The sequence below is a fragment of the Dendrobates tinctorius genome, unplaced genomic scaffold (genome assembly GCF_039654945.1).
Source record: "Dendrobates tinctorius isolate UK_male_01 unplaced genomic scaffold, ASM3965494v1 ptg000070l, whole genome shotgun sequence".
Lineage (NCBI taxonomy): Eukaryota > Metazoa > Chordata > Amphibia > Anura > Dendrobatidae > Dendrobates > Dendrobates tinctorius.
Genome location: NW_027361738.1, coordinates 26,498,325 through 26,522,756, shown reverse-complemented (window position 1 = coordinate 26,522,756; position 24,432 = coordinate 26,498,325). Strand labels below are relative to the sequence as shown.

Genomic DNA, 24,432 nt, shown 5'->3' with positions numbered 1-24,432 from the left:
TCCACCACCTCCACTCCCTGCGATTGTGGGCTCACCACCCCCAAAAAAACGGACAATTCAGATGGAAGACTCCAGAGTCTGAATCAGGACAATCATATAATTCAGGCTTTGAAATTCGGAACATCCGGGAATCTCTAATTCAACCGAATCTAGGAAATACCTCCTTTCCACGGAATATGTGGAGGAGCTGGTCGGCGCAGTACGGGCCACCATGGGCCTAGAGGATGAGCCTGTTACTCAGTCAGCACAAGACCGCATGTTCGGGGGATTCGAGGGACCCAAGCGAACAGGTTTCCCAGTACATAGGAGCATAGTAGATATGATCTCCCAGGAATGGGAATACCCAGAGAAGCGCTACTCAGCCCCTTCGGAACTCAGGCATAGATTCCCCCTGGAGGGAGAGAAGTTTAAATGGGACATCCCGAAAGTTGATGTCCAGGTGGTGAAGAAAACGGTCCTTCCTTAGCTTAGAGACCCGATGGACTGTAAAGCAGAAAGCCTCCTAAGGAAAGTCTGGGAAACCTCTGCTTTTTCCTTAAAGTCAAGGATTGCGTCCACATGCGTGTCTAGGTCTCTCTTCCAATGGATAGAGGAATTGGAGAGTCATATTTCTCGGGGTACCTCAAGAGGTGACCTCCTGAACTCCCAATACTTCAAAGAGCTACAGGCTTCTTGGCGGATGCATCGATGGAGATGATCTGCACCTCTGCCAGGGCTATGGTACAGTCCAATTCTGCCAGACGTGCCCTCTGGCTTAAAACGTGGAGCGGGGATGTTACATCCAAGGTGAAGCTCTGCTCTTTGCCCTTCAAGGATGAACATGTCTTCGGCCCGGCCTTAGATGAAATTCTTGAAAAGGCCACAGACAAAAAGAAGGTACTTCCTGAGCAGAGGACTCCAAAAAAGCGGCTTTTTCGAGTCCCCCAGAATCAGCCATCCCAGCCGAGAGGGAAGGGAAAGTTGGGAAGATGGAGTTATGCTAAGGGGAGAGGCAGGAATATCCTGGTCCCCCAGCAGCAACAGCCACAAGAAAAGCAATGACTCGACCCCGGTGGGGGGGGAAGGCTTTCGAGGTTCTTTCACTCTTGGCAGTTGATTTCCAACAGCCCCTGGGTCCTCAGTGTGACCAAAGAGGGCCTACTACTAGAATTCGAACTCCCCCCCCCCCCCCCCCCGCAGGGTATAAGAGTTACCTCCCTACCACCTCGGGAGACTACAGCACTAAAATCCGGCATCCAGCTCCTTCTACAATCAAACGCCATTTCTCAGGTCCCTGTGGAGGAACAAGGAAGGGGGCATTATTCCAGGCTGAACCTAGTGAAGAAACCCACAGGAGAGAAATAATAAATCTCAAGGGCCTCAACCGACACATCGCATATCGCAGATTCAAGATGGAGTCGGTAAAGACCGCCATTCCTCTGATAGGGCCGTCTTACTTCATGGCAACCATAGATCTGAAGGATGCCTATTTTCACATTCCTATACATCCTTCTCACAGGAAGTACCTAAGGTTTGCGATCCGTCAGGGTCCAGACATCCGGCACTATCAGTACAACGTACTTCCCTTTGGAATATCCTCTGCCCACCGAGTATTTTCCAAAATTATGGCGGAAGCTGTGTCCCACATCAGAAGCCAAGGTATATGCATTGTACCCTACCTGGATGACCTGCTGATAATAGGAGCCTCATACCAGACTGTGGTAAACCAGGTGACCCAAACTCTGGGTATTCTCCAATCGCTGGGGTGGATCCCGAATATAAAAAAGTCGCAGATCCAACCCTCCCAGCAGATAAAATTCTTGGGAGTCCTCCTAGATTCATGGAAACAAATGTCCTTACTCCCGGAGGAACATCAGAGGTCAATAATTTCAAGAATCTCGAGCTTCAGGAAACAGAGGTCCCCAAACCTCAGGTCAGCTATGTCCATACTAGGGTCAATGACCTACTGCATCCAGTCGGTACCTTGGGCGTAGGCTCACTCCAGAATACTCCAGTCCTATATCTTGGGAAACTGGAACAGAGATCACACCTGCCTGAACAAAAGAGTCCAGACCCCAGGAAGAGTGAAAGCTTCGCTTGCATGGTGGATGGACCACAAAAATCTGTGTAGGGGAATCAGCTGGTCCCAAATCCCCTTGGCCATGGTAACATCGGATGCCAGCAAAAAAGGCTGGGGAGCCGTAGTGTCCCAACAACCATTCCAGGGGTTGTGGAGCCAGAGAGTGAGTACAAAGTCCTCAAACTTCAGGGAACTGAAGGCTGTGGAGGAAGCTCTCCTGGCGGCAAGACACCTAGTTCAGGGCCATCATATCAGAGTCTACTCGGACAATGTAACAACAGTGGCCCATCTCAGACACCAAGGTGGTACAAGATCCAGCAGTTTAGAGGGCCTGTCGGGCTGAATATTTTGCTGGACCGAAAGACACCTCTGGTCTCTAACAGCAGTCCACCTAAAGGGTACCTCCAATCTTTAGGCAGATTTCCTGAGCCGAAAATGCATCCAGCCTGGCGAGTGGAGCCTAAACGAAAAAATCTTTCAGAAGCTGGTCAACACGTGGGGCCTCCCGGAGGTGGATCTACTGGCCTCAAGAGAAAATGCTCGGGTGAGAAACTATTTTTCCCTGAACCCCAGGGACAGATCCCTGGGGGTAGATGCCTTCGCCCACAAATGGAGGTTTTGTCTGGCATATGCCTTCCCGCCAGTTCCAATCCTTGCCGCAACCCTGAGGAAGATCCGGGAGGATTGAGCTCAGACCATCCTAATAGCTCTGCTATGGCCAAAAAGGAGCTGGTATTCTCTAATTACAGAGCTACAGGTAGAGGGGCCAGTCCTCCTACCCCTGGAAAACGACCACCTCTTACAGGGCCCGCTACATCACCCAAACCTCCGGGGAATGAGGTTAGCGGCCTGGTTACTGAGACCCAGATCTTGAGGACCAAGGGTCTATCAGAGGCAGTAATAAACACCCTCCAGAAATCCCGGAAGCCGGTCACCATTGCTATATATAACAAAATATGGAAAAAGTTTTCCTCGGTGTCTGCCAGATTTGCCTGACCCAGGAAACCCTAACATTTCCCGTATCCTGGATTTCCTACAGAGGGGGCTTGAGCTAGGTCTAAAGCCTAGCACACTGAAAATACAGATATCAGCATTAAGCTCCATGTTTGACTGTGACTTGGCCAACCACAGGTGGATAAGAAGATTTATTACATCAGCCACTAGGCTACATCCAAAAAAGCTAGTTGCGGTTCCACCATGGGACTTGAACGTGGTTCTTACGGGACTCACTCAATCACTCTTTGAGCCCCTGCCATCCTGTACTTGTCAGCTTCTCTCCTGTAAGGTGGCCTTCGTTATAGCAATAACCTCAGCAAGGCGAATAGGAGAGCTACAGGCTCTCAATCAGAGAACCCTACCTAACAGTCAGAGATCACTCCATAGTTCTCTCCCTTGATCCGTCTTTTCTACCAAAGGTTGTGTCGGACTTTCATAGATCACAGAATATAATTCTCCCCTCATTTTGTCAAAACCCGGCAAACCCTAAAGAAGAGGTGTTTCATACGCTGGACGTAAGGCGAATAATTCTCCACTACTTAGAGTGTACTAAGCCTTATAGAATTGACCACAACCTATTCATCCATACCTCTGGTCCAAACAGAGGAAAGAAGGTGGCAAAAAACACCATTGCCAGTTGGATTAAAAAGGCTATCTCTGAAGCATACCTGGCGCAAAACATCACTCCCCCTACAGGGATCAAAGTGCATTCAACACGATCTACCTCTACTTTATGGGCTGAGAGGACAGGCGCATCTTCAGAGCAGATTTGTAAGGCAGCAACCTGGTCCTCCTTACATACTTTTTCTAAACACTACAGGTTGGACCTTATGTCCAACAGGGATTTAGTCTTTGGCCGAAAAGTTCTCCAGGCCGTTGTCCCCCCCTAGTGCAGTATAGGTTGTTATGACTCCTATGCTGTCGTGGAAGGTTGCTAGAGAAAATAGAATTAGACTTACCGGTAATTCGGATTCTAGAAACCTTCCACGACACCAGTATTCCCCCCCACATTCTTGGACAAATTCTGAGAATCTTAAGGTAACCGGTGCTATGGTAATCAGTTATAAGTCACTGGTGGGAGGGACCTTTTAACCTCTCGTGCTTCCTGTCCCCCATTAGGGCGTGGAGACAACCTCCCCCTATGGTGTCGTGGAAGGTTTCTAGAAACCAAATTACCGGTAAGTCTAATTCTATTTTCATGCCCATTTTACCCTGGTTTTGTCGTAACTGGTTCATATTGTTCCTTCCTTGTTGTTTTCAATGCGTGTTTCCTTTAAAGTATAAGATTTTTAGGTGACACCAAGGTGAAATCATTCCCGGTCCATGGAAATGTTTGACCATTATTCTTGAAGGTGTATACAAGAATTGTGTGAGGTTTTTCTGTGCGTTTGTATGAAGTAATTCGCTTGCTCACAGGATTATTGTTACAAGCTGACCTGGCTTTGTTCCTCTTGTTTCAGGGTTGAATCCATGAGTCTCAGAAGTGTTGGAAATCCTGGAGACCTCAGTCCCCGTACTGTGGATGAAAGTAAAGCCAGGGATTGTTTGATCCCTATGGGGTAAATCACTTTTTTTTCAATGGTGCTGGAGTCATACAGACAATGACATTTACTGCATTGTTGTTTTTTGAGGAGTCCAGAAGTGGACAACCCCTTCCAGCTGTCGGTGCTCAGATAGGGCCCCAACCCAAATCCATAAACAGTGCTGCCTTGCTCTCCTCCACGCCTCGTTAGCCGGCCCCTCGTGAATCCTCTTCAGCTCGCTATCTGAAGGATGCCATACAAATTACATCACACATTATCTCTCAGGATCATCAGTGTGTATGTTTGAAAAAGGTCTAAGACAGATTGAGATCTTGGCAACGAAATCTTGGGACGAGATCTCGTTGCCAAGATCTCAATCTGAGCACGCACCGCCCCCTGCGGCCATTTTCCCGGAGGCCACCGCAACGTGCCACTCTTGCTTCCTTCAGCAACGACCCTGGGACCCCTTCTTCACTGCAGCCACCACCCCTGGTAAGCAATAAGACGCATGGATTATAAGAGGCACCACCATTTTATTAAAAAGGTTTTTTTCTATTTTTCTCCTCAAAATTTGGTGTGCGTTTTATAATCCAGTGTGTCTTATAATCCACAAAATACGGTAATACATTTTTCATCTGATTTCACCATAACCCACATTCAAGTGCCAGATTCTTTCTATTTCACTACAATTACAGTCATAAATATGTGAAATCCTGACAGAATTAAAGAGTTATTCCCAATTTTGCAAGTTCTCATGTATCATGTGGATAAGTGATACGTTGCTGATCAATCGGGGTCACAAGGACTCCACTGAATTGCACTGTCTGAATGGATCATGCCACCACTGTCTTCATAGTCAATAGAACGGCCAGAGAAGGCCAAGTTCTGTGCTCGGCTGTCTCCTGCTGTCCCATAGACTGTAAAGGGAGCAGAGGCCTTCACTCCAGTCAGATGAGGCATTTACGAGCACTGGTCTTGTGAATGGCTGGAATCTTAGCGGTCAGACAGCCAAGTACTGCACTGGGATTTATCGGTCCGTTCTTTTGACAATGAAAACAGTTGTAGCATGATCCATTCAGACCGATCTATGAGTGATCTATTTTGCACACTTTTGGGAATAACCCTTTAAATACTATGTAGGGCCAGTTGGGCTCCTTTCTTGTTATATGTGTCTGCTTCCATTAATGGAGAAATATTGGCTTCAGATTCTTTGATCATCAATGTTTTAATCCAGGATTACATCAGAGAATGTCGCTGAACGGTTTGGGATCACGAGACAAAAACAAGATGAATTTTCTTTGGCATCTCAAAAAAGGTAAATCTTCTGGGACATGTTTTAGTGCATTAAAATTTAGTCAGTCAGTAGGGTTTTTTTTGTTATGTAATCTGACAGCAGAATAATGTAGGGAGAGAGAACCCGATTTCTGTGATATATCACTTAGTATACTGGGTGCTGCAGTTGTGCTAGAATCAGTTTTCTCTGCTGCAGAGCTTGGAATGTTGAGCCCTGTATAACCCCGCCCAAACACCACTGATTGGCATCTTTCTGTATACATTGTATATTGAGAGAGAACTGCTAAGCAGTGCTGGGGTGGGGTTGGACTGGGAGGCACTAGGAAGCTTGTCCTGTAGTGCTAATATCTTACTGATAAAACACTGAGTGTATTGAAATGGCAAAACACAGCCCAGTAAGTGACATATCTCTGGAATCGGGGTCTCTGTTCCTACATCACTGTGCAGATTATATAGCAAACACCTGGTGACAGATTCCCTTAAATAAGAGTTACCTGCTCAGTGATTGCTCGCATAGCACATTGCATCGTAATAGTGATAGGACCAAAGTCACATAGATGACGACTCTATTTATGCTGCTCAAGATGACAGAGTTTGCCTTAACTTTCTAGAAATATATGTGGTTAGTCTAGATATATAATAATACAGCTCTGGAAAAAATTAAGAGACCACTGCACAGTTTTATAAAAATCAGCTTCTCTCCATGTCTGACAGCCATTCCATTCCAGTGTCAGTTTAATTCCAACCAGAGTACACCTCATTCTACTTAATGTGCTTCTGATTAGGTGATCACCTGAACCAAATCTTATTTAACGAAGGAAAGTATAAAAAACCCTGCTGTGGTGTTCACAATCCTCTTACAGTAGGACAAGCTGGATGGCAAAACAAGTGCTAGTAATATCCCAAAAGTAATAGGAATGAAAAAATAACTTTTAACCATGCCAAAGGAGTTTAACAGAAAAGTCTTGAGTGAGGAAAAGAAGGGCTCAATTCTGGCTTTACTAGCAGAGGGATACAGTGAGCGTCATGTTGTCTCCTTCCTTAAAATTTCTAAGACAGTAGTCCATTACATCAATGTCAAGGAGCAGAAATGAAATTGGGGACAACAAAGCTACAGACCGACAACAAATGACACCAGCAGGTCAAACACATATACATGGTATTTTGCTAGTACATCTACCATAAATTTATTGCGGATTAAGCAACCTATCACCAACAACACATAACTATACCAAAAAAGAGGTGAACACAAGGCCAAAATAACATATAAAAAATACAATTTTATTAAAGCATCTAGTAAAATCCAATCGACACGTATATATGGGAAAGATGTAGAAAAACGCACACATAATGGTGGTACATAAGCACATGCAAAGGGACGTACACATCCAGATTAATATATATTAGCAATATATACAATAATCACACAATTGTGATTTAACCCAAGTGGGGAAGAAAAAACCACTATAGTATATAATATCAAAGGGAAAAAAAATGGACACACAAGTGCACAGCTGGGATATATACCACAATCATTTCCCTTAGCCATGTCCATAAAGATCCCACCCTGCTAGCTGCAAGTGACCTCCATGTTATTGATCACTACCCCAAGGTTACCAATCAAATGAGCAGTTAAATTACCAGCAAGTCGCGGCAGCAGCAGGGACAGTGGTTTAACCCAGGTGAGCACGTCATCCCCGACGCGCGTTTCGATCCTCCATCAGGGGGCATAACTACATTGATGACTGCCTGTCTTTTTATACCGCCTGGTCAAAGCGCGTTTGACCGCGCGACCGGAAGTAACGGTCCCGGACCGGAAGTGACGCGCTCCGTTGTCAAGACACCAACGACGCCAGCCAGCGTCGGCGTCATGCTGGAGGAGGAGCCGCAAGGAACCACCAACGCATAGAGACGCCGAAAGCAGGCGGGCGCAGGAGGGTGATGACAAACAGGCGCGTACAGGTCGGGAGAGCTAATCACACAGAAATAAACCAATACAATTAAAAAGTACATCAAGGTGACTAAAGTGTGAAACTGGAAGTACCATAACTAAAGAATTATGCAGAAAATATACATATACAAAGAAATATAGATACCGCATATATACAGGGAAAAGAAGAAGGATTGAGAGAATCCTAGTATTCAATAACAAGGTAAACATATGTATGGATATCAATCACTTCTTCATCAGTGCTTCCAACACTGATCATAGGGCGTAATTCCTCATACGTTGTCAGAAAAGCCGCTGATCTGATACACATCCAGCACACATAGGCCATCATCATGATGATCGTTTTACTAAAACATAAAATCAAAAGTTAAAGTATGGACCACACAAAACCTGGGCGTTCTCCCTAAATCAGAACAGTGTGATCAAAGGAATGGGGCAAAACTAATATGTTCATTTAATCCAGATGGATGGACAGTGCCAAGTGTCCAAATCCACCTGGATTCTAACTGGGCCAACCTTTTAGATGTGTCTCCACCCCCGAATACCAACATTCAACATGTCAATGCCTCTAACCCTGAGAAGACTACCATTGCAGCTATGGAACCTCCTGAAATGACGGGGGATGGTTTTTAGCGATGCGGGGTCCTCAGTGGACACCGCTGCCTCAATCCCCAATACGTGCTCACGTACACGTTTTTTAAGCTGTCTAGTGGTCATGCCCACATATATCAAATTACATGGGCAGACCGCATAGTAAATCACGTTTCGACTCTCACATGTGATATATTTTTTGATTTTATATTCGCGTACACCATCTTGGCTCGTGAATATCTCAGTGCAGTCCATATTGGGGCAGGCCACGCAATGTCCACAAGAGGAACTCCCACATCGCCTAGCCATCCGATCCAAAAACGTATCCGGTATCACACCCGTATAGTGACTACTGACTAATGTATCACGTAGGTTCCTAGATCTCCTAGCCGCAATGGCAGCCCTCTCAGGGAGGAACCCAGATAGTACCGGGTCAGCCTTCAAGTTATGCCAGGATTTATCCAATATTCGCCTCATATGAGAAAAATGTGAGTGAAAATTGGTAACAAATCTAACTTTATTTTTAAGGGGTCCTTCTTCCTACAGCTCCAGGGGACAGCTATGGGGGCGTCTTTCGCCCCTGTGTATGCTAACCTGTTCCTGGGGCTGTGGGAGAGGGACCTCTCCCTGCCAGATGGATCGTCGCCAATGTGCCGAGTCCTCTCTTGGACGCGGTACATCGACGTTCTAACGATCTGGCAGGGTTCAGGTGATGATCTCCATGCTTTCATGAGGTCACTTAACAGTAATGGAATGAATATTTTCATTACGTACAATTTTGATCCTGTGACGATTGAATTTTTGGACGTCACCTTGAAAAAAGACGCTAGAGGGGAAATGCAGACTAACATATTTAGGAAGCCAACTTCCACGAATACGTTATTGCATGCGACCTCTTCCCATCCTGGCCACATGATTCAATCTGTTCCAACGGGTCAATTCTTGAGATTACGTAGACTGTGTTCCACCGACGAGGATTTCTTTAGACACAGTGATGACCTAAAAGTAAGACTGTCTGAACGTGGGTATAGTAATAGAAGGATTAAACGAGTATTCAACAGGGCTAGACATTCATCGAGAGATGTGCTCTTGTATGGTAAGAAGTCTAGGGATGAGACAAATAAAGTTAGATTTGTTACCAATTTTCACTCACGTTTTTCTCATATGAGACGAATATTGGATAAATCCTGGCATATCTTGAAGGCTGACCCGGTACTATCTGGGTTCCTCCCTGAGAGGGCTGCCATTGCGGCTAGGAGATCTAGGAACCTACGTGATACATTAGTCAGTAGTCACTATACGGGTGTGATACCGGATACGTTTTTGGATCGGATGGCTAGGCGATGTGGGAGTTCCTCTTGTGGACATTGCGTGGCCTGCCCCAATATGGACCGCACTGAGGTATTCACGAGCCAAGATGGTGTACGTGAATATAAAATCAAAAAATATATCACATGTGAGAGTTGAAACGTGATTTACTATGCGGTCTGCCCATGTAATTTGATATATGTGGGCATGACCACTAAACAGCTTAAAAAACGTGTACGTGAGCACGTATTGGGGATTGAGGCAGCGGTGTCCACTGAGGACCCCGCATCGCTAAAAACCATCCCCCGTCATTTCAGGAGGTTCCATAGCTGCAATGGTAGTCTTCTCAGGGTTAGAGGCATTGACATGTTGAATGTTGGTATTCGGGGTGGAGACACGTCTAAAAGGTTGGCCCAGTTAGAATCCAGGTGGATTTGGACACTTGGCACTGTCCATCCATCTGGATTAAATGAACATATTAGTTTTGCCCCATTCCTTTGATCACACTGTTCTGATTTAGGGAGAACGTCCAGGTTTTGTGTGGTCCATATTTTAACTTTTGATTTTATGTTTTAGTAAAACGATCATCATGATGATGGCCTATGTGTGCTGGATGTGTATCGGATCAGCGGCTTTTCTGACAACGTATGAGGAATTACGCCCTATGATCAGTGTTGGAAGTGCTGATGAAGAAGTGATTGATATCCATACATATGTTTACCTTGTTACTGAATACTAGGATTCTAACTTCTTCTTTTCCGTGTATATATGCGGTATCTATATTTCATTGTATATGTATATTTTCTACATAATTCTTTAGTTATGATACTTCCAGTTTCACACTTTAGTCACCTTGATGTACTTTTTAATTGTATTGGTTTATTTCTGTGTGATTAGCTCTCCCGACCTGTACGCGCCTGTTTGTCACCACCCTCCTGCGCCCGCCTGCTTTCGGCGTCTCTATGCGTTGGTGGTTCCTTGCGGCTCCTCCAGCATGACGCCGACGCTGGCTGGCGTCGTTGGTGTCTTGATAACGGAGCACGTCACTTCCGGTCTGGGACCGCTACTTCCGGTCGCGCGGTCTGGGACCAGGCGGTATAAAAAGACAGGCAGTCATCAATGTAGTTATGCCCCCTGATGAAGGAGGATCGAAACGCGCGTCGGGGCTGACGTGCTTACCCGGGTTAAACCACTGTCCCTCTGCTGCCGTGACTTGCTGGTAATTTAACTCCTCATTTGATTGGTAACCTTGGGGTAGTGATCAATAACATGGAGGTCACTTGCAGCTAGCAGGGTGGGATCTTTATGGACATGGCTAAGGGAAATGATTGTGGTATATATCCCAGCTGTGCACTTGTGTGTCCATTTTTTTCCCTTTGATGATATACTATAGTGGTTTTTTCTTCCCCACTTGGGTTAAATCACAATTGTGTGATTATTGTATATATTGCTAATATATATTAATCTGGATGTGTACGTCCCTTTGCATGTGCTTATGTACCACCATTATGTGTGCGTTTTTCTACATCTTTCCCATATATACCTGTTGATTGGATTTTACTAGATGCTTTAATAAAATTGTATTACTCTGTCGCCTTATTGGGGGACACAGAACCGTGGGTGTTATGCTGCTGTCCACTAGGAGGCGACACTATGCATAATCTGAAAAAGATTAACTTTGGCTCCTCCTCTGCAGTATACACCCCTGGACGGCGTCAGCCTTCTCCAGTTTTTGCTTAGTGTCGCAGGAGGCACACCTAAGTTTTTTTTTTTACACTCCGTCTTTTTCCTGGATTTTTTTCCAAAGGACTACAGATGAAGAAAAGAGGGTCTCCAGCGAGACTCCCGGCATGGCTCCCTCCTCGGTCCCCTATTAGGGGTACCCGGTTGAGGTCGAGGTGGCTATTCCCCATGTCGCTCCCTCACCAGTCCCTCGGGTACTGGTTCGAGGTCGAGACCCCCCTCCTTCCTCAGTTCCGTCCGGCTCTGGGTCGAGGTCGAGGCAACGATGAAGCCCCCTGACGGTGACAGCAGCACCCTCCCTAATCCCCCTCTGGGGGTATTAGGTTGAGACACCGCAGGTAGGGCCTGTACCAGGCACCAGGGACCCCAGTCCACCCGTGGGCTCCTTTTGGGACCGGGGGAGGTGCAGAGAGGCACGGCACTTATCAGAGACCGGGCTCCCTGCGCCCCGGTCTCTGCAGCACTGGCGCCACAAGGGACCCTCCACAGGGCCCCAGTCACATATATGGCCCCACCGCCAGCCCTCCTTTCATTCTGGGGGGGTCTGGTTTAAATCCGACCCCCCCCCCCCCGTGGACGACCGCGCCGTCCTGGAGCCCTGCTGGGCATGAGACCTCAAATTTAGGCCGCGGCTTCGGCCCAGCCGAAGTCGCCGCCCCATTCCCGCCCCCCGGATGACGAAAATGACACTGCAGTGTCATAGAAGGGGCGGATCGAGGCAGGAGGGGCGCGCTTTTACATGGCCCAGCGCGCCCTTTTCCAGCTCTCCGCCCCCTTCCCTCTCCACCTCAGAATCCGGTGGCCATCTTGCTGCACCTGGAAGAACGCAGAACAGCAGTCTCCGGGGGGCACAGGACGTGGGATTTATCAGCGCTGGACCTAAGGGGGAGCACCGGTGGGGTAAGATCACAGCTGGGTCCTTGGTACTCAGCTGTGAATTGCTATACCCTATAGCGCTCTCCTCCTTTCCTCTGCGTAGATACCCCTGTAGGGCCTCCACTAATCAGCCTAGGTACTATGTCGGGCTCAAGGAAAAGAACCAGGCAAGACTGCTTTTATGCAGTCTGCACAGCCTGCAAGGCCACTCTCCCCAGCGGCAGCACGTACCCGCACTGCCGGGACTGTACCCAAAAAACAGGATCAGAACCCCAAGAAGTCCCTACCAACGCTTCTGCGACCGCTACCGCGCCGGAATGGGCGACTCAGATGTCGCAGTCTATGACACAGTCTATAGATAACCTGACCTCCACATTACTGCAGGCTCTGCAGGGTCATGTCTCGGCTATGAACGTTACCCAGCAAAGGGACGTCCGGTCTCATGATCAGGGCGCTTCCGACAGTTCGAGACGTAAGTGGACCCACAGGTCGCGTTCAGCTGCGTCCTCACATAGCAATAGGTCTTCCCCCTCCAGGGAAAGACACAGTGGCCTCAGGTCACCGAGGCCGTCCCCTGATAGAGAAGGACAATGCGGATCTCCACAACGATCCCAGACCACGGGAAACCTCCGCTCTAGTTCGCCCGCTAGGGAGCTCCTTAGTGATGCGCAAGACTCAGAGGGCATATGTGACTCCAATTCAGATAACGAAACAGAGAATGCTTTGCTCCCTTGTCCCCCTAGCAATACTGCGATAGTTGAGGATATCGTCTCTTCCATCCTTCGGGTGCTGGACATTTCAGATCCAACCCCGGAAGCACCAGAACACAAGATTTCCTTTGAAAGTGTTCAGAAACCATCGAAGGTCTTCCCTAATCACCCGGAATTTCAAAAAATCCTTTCTAAGCATTTTTCGCAGCCTGAGAAAAAATTCGCCAATCGCAAGTATTTGGAAGCAAAATACCCCTTTCCACAGAAAGACACCAAGGATTGGACAGATCCGCCTGAAGTGGACCCTCCAGTCTCTAGGCTGGCAACACAAACGCTTCTCTCGCTGCCGGACAGTTCAACCCTCAAGGACATGGCAGACAGACAAGTCGAACGCATGGCTCGTTCAATCTTTGAAGCGGCGGGTGCCTCTTTGGCTCCCGCATTTGCTTCAGTTTGGGCAGCCAAGGCCATCATGGCTTGGGCTGCTCTATTGCAAAAGGGCCTTCAAGCTTCAAATCCTCAGCTGGCGGACCAGGCGGTGCAAATTGCAGTGGTGGAAGATTACATGGTCCTTGCAGCGTTGGACTCTGCAAGAGGAATAGCGGGAATAGCATCAAACGCCATTACAATCCGGCGTATTCTCTGGCTAAGAGAATGGAAAGCGGATGCGGCCTCAAAGTCCCTAACAAATCTCCCGTACTTCAGTGGCCGTCTTTTCGGTGAAAAGCTGGATACAATGATATCCAATGCTACCGGGGGCAAAAGTACTTCCCTCCCTCAACTAAGACCAAAACGCACGTTTAAAAGGCGTAATCAATCTCGTTTCCGATCCTTTCGGAATTTTTCGGGCTGGTCCGTCTCACGCCCAGCACAAAACCGTAATCGATCCGCCCGCAGGGACAACACACGTGCGGCACAGAGGCTGGACAGGAACTGGCAATCAAAGGCAAGCCAGGCAAAACCTAAAGGTGTCATGTCGGACGCTGTTCACACCACAGCATCCGGCAGGCAGAGGTAGTTCCACCTCCAGCCACTATAGCCTCAGTGGCGCCGGTTTGATCTTCAGGCTCTCGGGGGTTAATCCTGCTGGAGACCAGGTTGGAAGGTTAGTCACGCCCACGGTCTTTAAATAGTCATACTGGCATATGGGCGTCGCCGATTATAGCTTGTGTTTCATACCAAGTGGTTCCGGTCTGGAGTGGAGGTGTTCAAGAGAGAGAGATTCATATCTGGTGTCGTATGATCCGTCGTTATCCTTTCTCCTTCCCATATTTGTGTTTAGTTGTGCCCTGTTCACATTACTGTTTATTCCTGTGTGTGTGCGGCGCAGTGCAGTTTAAGTTCTCCCTGTCTGTCATTATTTGTGTGGGAGCTTTGGTGGTGTGACTCCTCACTGGGTGGAGGGTTAAGTGCAGGGCTGAGCAGGAGATAAGGAAAGGTCGGAGGCTCAGGCATTTGCACCTTCAGCAAAAACCCTGGGTTGAGGGTCAGACAGGGTTCCCCTAGTAAAAGGGACACCACAGGGGCCCCGGGTATTTCAGCCTTAGTTGAACTAAGCCCCCGTGACATTATAATCGGCCCACATTTTTTCAGGAGTCCATGGATCCATTAGATTCCATAACCCGCCAGTTGGCGGCGCAGTCCATACAGGTCTCCGAGTTGAAAGGGGCAGTTCAGCAGCAGGGCCTGGTAGTAGCAAAGGTGCAAACGGCATCTGCAGGTATCGGTGCAGAGCCGAAGTTTCCGCTGCCAGAACGATTTTCAGGCGATCGCAGCAAATTTGTCGTATTTCGGGAGGCCTGCAAATTATACTTCCGCATGCGGCCAATATCCTCAGGTAATGAGGCCCAGCGAGTAGGGCTGGTGTTGTCATTACTGAGTGGTGACCCCCAAGCATGGGCATTTTTCTTACCAGCTGACTCTGCTACATTTCATTCGGTCGATAATGTTTTTTCTGCCCTCGGGCTCATTTACGATGACCCTGACCGACTGGCTCTAGCGGAATCTAAAATCCGCGCCCTCCGCCAGGGGGAGCGCTTGGCAGAAGACTATTGTTCGGAATTTCGCCGCTGGGCTGTAGACACACAGTGGAATGACCCAGCACTGCGGAGCCAGTTTATTCATGGGGTATCAGGGAGGGTGAAACAAGCCCTCCTGATGTATGAGACTCCGGCATCATTGGAGTCTGCCATGAGTTTGGTGATACGTATTGATCGCCGTTTTCGTCAGGGGGCACAGGAGACGCTACCTCTGGGGGAAAACAGAGGTGCAGGTGTGGTTGAAGTAGATGAGTCCCCTGAACCTATGCAGATTGCTGGCGTGGCACAGGTTCAGCCTCGCGCTCCGGGATTCCGGAAGCCCGGAGCATGTTTCTACTGTGGTAAAGGAGGTCATTATGTTAACGTTTGCCCGGTACTACCTAAGAGGGTCACACCGGCGGAAAACTGTTAAGCTCAGAGGGTATGGAGGAGACCCAACTGAGCGTATGCATATCCTCCATGATGGTATCTCAATGTATGCTCCCTGCCAAGGTTATTATCGCCGGCAGAGAGCTACCTATATCAGTGTTTGTGGATAGCGGTTCCGCCACCAATCTCATAGATGAGGAGTTTGCACACACCGCCGGGTTTAAGATCGAAAAACTTCCTCACCCCATACAGGTGGTGACCATTAATGCTGTTCCCCTCCCTCAAGGGGAGATTACTGAGTTTGTGGCAGAGGTGAAACTCCACATTGGGGTCCTACATTCTGAGTCGGTTACATGTAGGGTCCTCCGTAATCTCCCAGCTCAAATGGTCCTGGGTTTTCCATGGCTGTCCAGGCACAACCCGGTAATTGATTGGAAAACTCAGGACATAGTACAATGGAGTGGTTTCTGCCAAGACAATTGCTTGGCCACATGAGTGTCCGCCGTAACGCCCAGCCTGCCGGAGGCTTTGCAGGATTTCGCGGATGTTTTCTCTGAGAAGGGTTGCTCAGAACTGCCTCCACATAGAGCCTATGACTGTGCTATTAGGTTAAAACCCGGGGCCAAATTACCTAAGGCCAGGATGTTTAATATTTCTGGTCCTGAGAGGCAAGCTCTGAAAGACTACATCGCGGAGAGTCTGAGCAAAGGTCACATCCGGCCTTCGTCCTCGCCTGTAGCCGCGGGGTTTTTCTTCATTAAGAAGAAAGATGGGGGGTTACGCCCGTGTCTGGATTTCCGAGAGTTAAACCAGATTACTATCCGTGATCCCTACCCAATGCCGTTGATCCCGGATTTGTTCAACCAGATAGCGGGGGCGAAATGGTTTTCCAAGCTGGACCTCAGGGGGGCGTATAACCTCATAAGGGTCCGTCAGGGGGATGAGTGGAAGACGGCGTTTAACACTCCTGAGGGTCATTTTGAGAGTCTGGTTATGCCGTTTGGGTTGACCACCGCGCCTGCCGTTTTCCAACATTTTATTAATGATGTATTTGCTCATGTCCTGGGGAGATTTGTGATTGTATACCTGGATGATATCCTCATTTATTCTAGCGATCGGGACACTCATTTGGAGCATGTTAGGCAGGTGTTACAGTTGCTCCGGGAGAACCAGCTCTATGCTAAGCTGGAAAAATGTTTATTTTTTGTCCAGGAGTTGCCCTTTTTGGGATATATTGTGTCCGCAGCCGGTTTTAAAATGGACACCGCTAAGGTGCAAGCGGTGTTGCAATGGGAGAGGCCGGAGAGTCTGAAAGCACTCCAGCGGTTCCTTGGGTTTGCGAATTATTATAGGAAATTTATAAAACACTTTTCGACTGTCGCCAAACCGCTCACGGACATGACAAAGAAGGGTGCCGATCTGGCGAACTGGCCTGAGGTGGCTATACGTGCATTTGAGCGTCTGAAGAATAGTTTTGCTTCAGCCCCCATTCTGGTGCAACCAGACGTGTCTAAACCTTTTGTGGTAGAGGTTGATGCGTCGGAGGTGGGAGTGGGGGCAGTACTGTCTCAAGGCTCGTCCTTGAGCGAGATGCATCCATGCGCCTACTTCTCCAAGAAGCTGTCGCCGGCCGAACGGAATTATGATATCGGCAACAGGGAGTTGTTGGCCATCAAACTGGCTTTTGAGGAATGGCGACACTTCTTGGAGGGGGCGGCTCACCAGGTCACAGTTATCACCGACCATAAGAATCTGCTCTACCTGGAGTCGGCCAAGCGTCTGTCTCCTAGGCAGGCTCGCTGGGCATTGTTTTTTACTCGTTTCAATTTTCTTGTGACGTACCGTCCCGGGGCTAAAAACACCAAGGCGGATGCTTTGTCTAGGTGTTTTCTGGGGGGAGAACCTCGGGAAGAGCCGGTACCCATCCTCCAGAAAGGGGTAGTGGTCTCGGCTCTCACGACTGAGGTAGAGGCGGAGATTGCCGAGGCCCAAGAGGAGGTACCACCAGGACTTCCCGCCAACAAATCATTTGTACCCCTGCATCTTCGGCCTAAGGTGTTGAAGGAACACCACGATTCGGTACTGGCTGGTCACCCAGGGGTGAAGGGCACCTTAGAGCTGGTATCGCGTCGTTTCTGGTGGCCCAAAATCCGGCAGGACGTGGTCTCGTACGTGGCAGCTTGCATCACGTGCGCTAGGGCTAAGTCACCCCGAACCCGTCCTGCTGGCACGCTACAGCCTCTGGGGGTACCCAATAGGCCATGGACAGAAATCTCCATGGATTTTATCACTGACTTGCCAGCCTCGGCAGGGAACACGGTCATCCTGGTGGTGGTTGACCGTTTTTCAAAGATGGCGCATTTTGTGGCGTTGTCCTCTTTGCCCAATGCTAAGACGTTGGCTCAGGTTTTTGTGAAGGAGGTGGTCAGACTCCACGGAGTACCGTCTGACATAGTATCTGATAGGGGTACGCAATTTGTGGCGAGGTTTTGGAAAGCTTTTTGCTCTAGGTTGGGGATCAAGTTGTCACATTCATCGGCGTTTCATCCACAGTCTAATGGACAAACTGAGCGCATGAACCAAAATCCAGAACAGTATTTACGATGCTTTGTGTCCGACAACCAGGAGGAGTGGTCTACTTTCCTTCCTCTGGCCGAATTCGCATTAAATAATCACCGCCAAGAGTCATCAGGAGAGTCTCCATTCTTTTGTGTGTACGGTCAACATCCTCAGTTTTGTACGTTACGTCAGGGTGACTCCGGGGGTGTCCCGGAGGAGGATCAGCTAGGAGCCCAATTGTCATCAGTCTGGAGGCGGGTGAAACAGCGTTTGTTGAGCATGAGTGCCAGGTACAAACGGGTGGCTGACAGTAGACGCGTGCCAGGTCCGGACCTGTGTGTGGGTGAATGGGTGTGGTTAGCTACGAAGAACATAAAACTCAAAATCCCATCTTTAAAACTGGGTCCAAGGTTTATTGGGCCTTTTAGGATTTCTGCCATCATTAACCCAGTGGCTTATCGGTTGGAACTTCCTGCGGTGTACAGAATACATAACGTTTTTCACAGGGCTTTATTGAAAAAGGTGGTAGGCTTGGTGGACACGACGCCGATGCCACCTCCAGTCATGGTGGATGGCGAGTTACAGTTCGAGGTCACCAAGGTGGTGGACTCTCGAGTAGTACGCCGTACTCTTCAGTATTTGGTGCACTGGCGGGGGTATGGTCCAGAGGAGAGGTCTTGGGTTCCAGCCTCAGACATACATGCGGATCAGCTGGTCAGTTCTTTTCACCGTCGTCATCCGGACAAGCCGGGTCCTATGAGTCTTGAGGGCCCTGGGGTCCCTCGTAGAAGACGGGGTACTGTCATGTCGGACGCTGTTCACACCACAGCATCCGGCAGGCAGAGGTAGTTCCACCTCCAGCCACTATAGCCTCAGTGGCGCCGGTTTGATCTTCAGGCTCTCGGGGGTTAATCCTGCTGGAGACCAGGTTGGAAGGTTAGTCACGCCCACGGTCTTTAAATAGTCATACTGGCATATGGGCGTCGCCGATTATAGCTTGTGTTTCATACCAAGTGGTTCCGGTCTGGAGTGGAGGTGTTCAAGAGAGAGAGATTCATATCTGGTGTCGTATGATCCGTCGTTATCCTTTCTCCTTCCCATATTTGTGTTTAGTTGTGCCCTGTTCACATTACTGTTTATTCCTGTGTGTGTGCGGCGCAGTGCAGTTTAAGTTCTCCCTGTCTGTCATTATTTGTGTGGGAGCTTTGGTGGTGTGACTCCTCACTGGGTGGAGGGTGGAGGGTTAAGTGCAGGGCTGAGCAGGAGATAAGGAAAGGTCGGAGGCTCAGGCATTTGCACCTTCAGCAAAAACCCTGGGTTGAGGGTCAGACAGGGTTTCCCCTAGTAAAAGGGACACCACAGGGGCCCCGGGTATTTCAGCCTTAGTTGAACTAAGCCCCCGTGACAAAAGGAGGAAAACCTCAGACTTTTCCCTCGTCCTGACTCATGCCCTCTGGAAGACACCCCACTTGTAGGCGGACGACTGCTACTCTTTCAGCAGGTCTGGCTGCCTATTACAGAAGACAAGTGGGTCAAGGAAATAGTGTCTTCAGGATACAAAATCGAGTTTACTACCGCTCAAAGCTCAGGCCTTCCGTCAAGCGGTTTTTTCCCTCCTGCGAGCAGGAGTCATAGTGCAAGTCCCAGCAGAAGAGCACTTCCGAGGGTTCTACTCCAACCTGTTCGTGGTGCCCAAGAAGGGAGGCAGCATCCGACCCATACTAGACCTCAAGCAACTCAACAAGTACGTTCGAGTTCGTCACTTCCGCATGGAATCCCTCCGGTCAATCGTTGCGTCTATGGAAAAAGGAGAATATCTTGCCTCCATAGACATACAGGACGCATACCTGCATATACCGATTGCTCCCGCCCATCAGAGGTTTCTCAGATTCGCAATCAACCAAGACCATTACCAGTTTGTGGCCCTCCCGTTCGGTCTGGCCACGGCCCCCAGAACATTTACAAAGGTCATGGCAGCTACCATGGATGTTCTGCACTCCAGAGGCATAGTAGTCGTTCCATACCTGGACGACCTTCTCATCAAGGCCCCCACCCTCAAGGACTGCGAGGTCAACGTCTCGATCACGATCGACACTCTGACGCGCCTGGGATGGTTAGTCAATTTACGGAAGTCCTCGACTACCCCGAGTCAGTCTCTGACCTTCCTGGGGATGCTATTCGACACCTCCAAGGGTCTGGTGATCCTCCCCAGGGACAAGGCACTGGCTCTCCGTCTGGGAGTTCACACACTCCTCCGCAAGTCCCCCAGATCTCTCCGGTATGCCATGAGAGTACTTGGCAGGATGGCAGCAGCAATGGAGGCGGTACCATTTGCCCAGTTTCACCTCAGACCCCTTCAACTGGCCATCCTCAAGTCCTGGGACAGGAATCCGTTCTCCCTCGACAGGGAGTTCCGGTTATCAGCAAACACCAGGAGGTCCCTGCACTGGTGGCTCAAGCCTACCTCGCTTGCAAGGGGAAAATCCTTTCTCTCCGGTCAATGGAAGGTTTTGACCACCGACGCAAGCCTTATGGGTTGGGGCGCGGTGCACCTACATCACAGAGCGCAAGGCAGGTGGTCACCAAGGGAATCGACCATGCCCATCAACATCCTGGAAATTCGGGCCATCTTCCTGGCGTTGAAAGCCTTCCATCACTTGCTGGCAGACTCTCATATCAGAGTACAGTCGGACAATGCCACGGCAGTGGCATACGTGAACCATCAAGGCGGCACCCGCAGCATCCAGGCGATGACCGAAGTAACGCGTATCCTACAATGGGCGGAGGATGCAAGGTCGGTACTCTCCGCGGTCCACATTCCGGGTGTGGACAACTGGGAAGCCGACTATCTCAGCCGACAAGGAATGGACTCGGGGGGAATGGTCTCTCCATCCCGAAGTCTTCGGTCAGATCTGTCATCGTTGGGGGACCCCGGACGTGGATCTGATGGCATCCCATCTCAATGCCAAGGTTCCCAATTTCATGGCCAGGACGCGCGATTCGCGATCGCTCGGAGCAGATGCCCTGGTTCAGGACTGGACCCAGTTCCAGCTTCTGTACATTTTTCCACCCCTCCCCCTGATCTCCAGAGTCCTGAGGAAGATCAAACAAGAGGGTGTTCCCACCATTCTGATCGCTCCAGACTGGCCCAGGCGTACATGGTACGCCGACGTCGTGCAACTCACAGCAGACGCTCCCTGGCGTCTCCCCACACGTCCCGACCTCCTGTCACAAGGCCCGTTCTTCCACCAGAACTCAGGGGCTCTCAATTTGACGGCGTGGCCATTGAGACCTGGGTTTTGACCCAAGCAGGTTTTTCACCGGACGTTGTTAAAACCATGATCAGGGCTCGAAAGCCAACTTCAGCCAGGATTTACTATCGTACCTGGAAGGTTTTCTTCACATGGTGCGACTCTCGTGGGCAGATTCCACTTCCCTATTCTATTCCAAAGGTCCTCGGGTTCCTTCAGTCAGGCCTGGACGCTGGGCTATCCCTGGGCTCGCTGAAGAGCCAGGTGTCAGCGCTTTCAGTGCTCTTTCAGAGGCGTATTGCTAACAAGCCGCAAGTGAAGACTTTTCTCCAAGGGGTTTCCCGATTGGTTCCCCCCTACAAACGTACGTTGGAGACGTGGGACCTCAACCTGGTCTTGACAGCACTACAGTCACCTCCTTTTGAACCCCTTAGGGTGGTCTCACTCCGCTTTCTATCACAGAAAGTGGTTTTCCTGGTGGCAATCACCTCGCTACGCAGGGTGTCTGAACTTTCAGCTCTTTCCTGCAGACAACCCTTCCTGGTTTTTCATCAGGACAAGGTGGTTCTCCGTACAGTACCATCTTTCCTTCCGAAGGTCGTGTCCAGCTTCCACCTCAATGAGGAAATATCACTACCGTCTCTTTGCCCGGCTCCCGTTCATAGGGTAGAGAAGGCTCTGCATACGCTTGACCTTGTCAGGGCATTGCGTATTTACGTGTCTAGGACTGCTCCCTTCCGGAAGTCTGATTCACTTTTCCTTCTTCCAGAAGGCGTTCGCAAGGGCCTACCGGCTTCCAAAGCCACCCTTGCTAGGTGGATCAAGTCCACCATTCAAGAGGCTTACCGCCTCAACAATTCTCCCCTTCCGGCCGGTATCACGGCACACTCTACGCGGGCGGTAGGGGCCTCTTGGGCCATTCGGCATCAAGCCTCAGCACATCAAGTGTGTAAGGCAGCCACTTGGACTAGCCTGCACACATTTACAAAACACTACAGAATGCATACCCAGTCCTCAGCGGATGCGAGCCTGGGTAGACGGGTCCTGCAGGCGGCAGTACCCCAAGTCTAGGGGACTGTCAGCACAATATTTGTCCACTGCTTCCCACCCAGGGACTGCTTTAGGATGTCCCACGGTTCTGTGTCCCCCAATAAGGCGACAGAGTAAAGGAGATTTTTGTGTACTCACCGTAAAATCTCTTTCTCTTAGCCTTTAATTGGGGGACACAGCTCCCACCCTGTAGCCCTTGCGGGCCGTTGTTACGGTTGGGTTCTCATATTGTTGTTTGAGCCTGTTTATAGTAGCCTTTTTTTACAGGCATGGTTATGTTTCTGGTATATTCCTCCTAATGCTTTTGCACAAAACTGGAGAAGGCTGACGCCGTCCAGGGGTGTATACTGCAGAGGAGGAGCCAAAGTTAATCTTTTTCAGATTATGCATAGTGTCGCGTCCTAGTGGACAGCAGCATAACACCCACGGTTCTGTGTCCCCCAATTAAAGGCTAAGAGAAAGAGATTTTACGGTGAGTACACAAAAATCTCCTTTTTTTATATGTTATTTTGGCCTTGTGTTCACCTCTTTTTTGGTATAGACCGACAACAAAGGTACAGACCGGCAGTGGGCGAAAACGACTCTCCACTGACCGGGATGACTGTCATCTTATTCGAATGTTACTCAGCAACCGCAGGATGACATCTAGTGACCTACAAAAGAAATGGCAGCTGGGGTGAAGTGCACGGCAAGAACAGTTCATAACAGGCTCCTAGAGACAGGGCTCAAGTAATGTAAAGCTAGAAAAAAGCCTTTCATCAATGAGAAGCAAAGGAGAGCCAGGCTGAAGTTTGCCATAAGGACCATAAGGATTGGACCATAGAAGACTGGAGTAAGGTAATATTCTCTGATGAGTAATTTTCAGCTTTGCCCAACACCTGGTCATCTATTGGTTGGACAGAGACTTGGAAAGGTGTACAAGCCACAGTGTCTTGCACCCACTGTGAAATTTAGTAGAGGATGCTCATCTGGGGATGCTTCAGGAAGGCTGGATTTGGGCAGGTTAATCTTTGCAAAGGACGTATGAATCAAGCCACATACAAGGTTATCCTGGAAAAACAGTTGATTCCTTCTGCTCAGGCAATGTTCCCCAACTCTGAGGACTTTTTCTTCCAGCAGGACAATGCGCTATGCCACACAGCTAGGTCAATCAATGTGTGGATGAAGGACCACCACATCAGATCCCTGTCATGGGCAGCCCAATCTCCAGACCTGAACCCCATTGAAAACCTCTGGAATGTAATCAAGAGGAAGATTGATAGTCACAAGCCATCAAACAAAGAACTGCTTAAATTTTTGTACCAGGAGTAGCATAAGGTCACCCAAAAGCAGTGTGAAAGACTGGTGGAAAGCATGCCAAGACGCATGAAAGTGTGATTAAAAATCATAGTTGTCATGATCTCACTAAATGAACGGGATTCAAATAGCTTAGCAAGCAGCTAAACCGCTATACCTGGTCCGATAACGGAGACTGTAGTTGAATCTGTGTTTTATTGAACGTAGGTATATAGATGAGGTGAAACTATAAACAGAAATAAATGGAGACAGTCAGTGCCGGGTACATAGAAAATACATATACACATAACGTACATGACTGCACTAATAGCTGAACAAGGGAACGATCTAAGGCTAGTTTCACACTAGCGTTTTTGAGCGCAGCGACGGCCTGCGCACGGCCGCCGCTAAGCCCCGCCCCCTGCCGTGCCTCCGCCGGTAGCTCCACCTACCGGCGCATGACGCTGCATGCGTCCTGCGTCCCCTATCTTTATCACTGGGGGCGCAGGCCGTGCGCAATATGCGTTTGGCGGCGCATGCGTCCTTTTGACGGTGCGCCGACCTGCGCCAAACGCAACCTGCTGCAGTTTGGTTGCGCCGGCGCACCGTCAAAAAGGCGCATGCGCCGCCAAACGCATACTGCGCACGGCCTGCGCCCCCAGTGATAAAGATAGGGGACGCATGCAGCGTCATGCACCGGTAGGCGGAGCTACCGGCGGAGGCGCAGCAGGGGGCGGGGCTTAGCGGCGGCCGTGCGCAGGCCGTCGCTGCGCTCAAAAACACTAGTGTGAAACTAGCCTAAGCTGGCCAGTATGGGAGATAATGATATATAAAGGGAG

At 49.4% G+C, this 24,432-nt stretch overlaps 1 protein-coding gene across 2 annotated transcripts in view; it reads left to right on the top strand.

Moving 5' to 3' along the window:
• The window catches only part of ACAA1 (acetyl-CoA acyltransferase 1), a 61,651-nt gene that overhangs the window by 25,554 nt on the left and 11,665 nt on the right, over window positions 1-24,432 (top strand). For both annotated transcript variants that reach the window (XM_073581482.1, XM_073581483.1), the window contains exons 6-7: window positions 4,516-4,614; window positions 5,813-5,893. In XM_073581482.1, coding sequence (XP_073437583.1) covers window positions 4,516-4,614; window positions 5,813-5,893 — 180 coding nt within the window. The remainder of the gene's footprint in view (window positions 1-4,515; window positions 4,615-5,812; window positions 5,894-24,432) is intronic.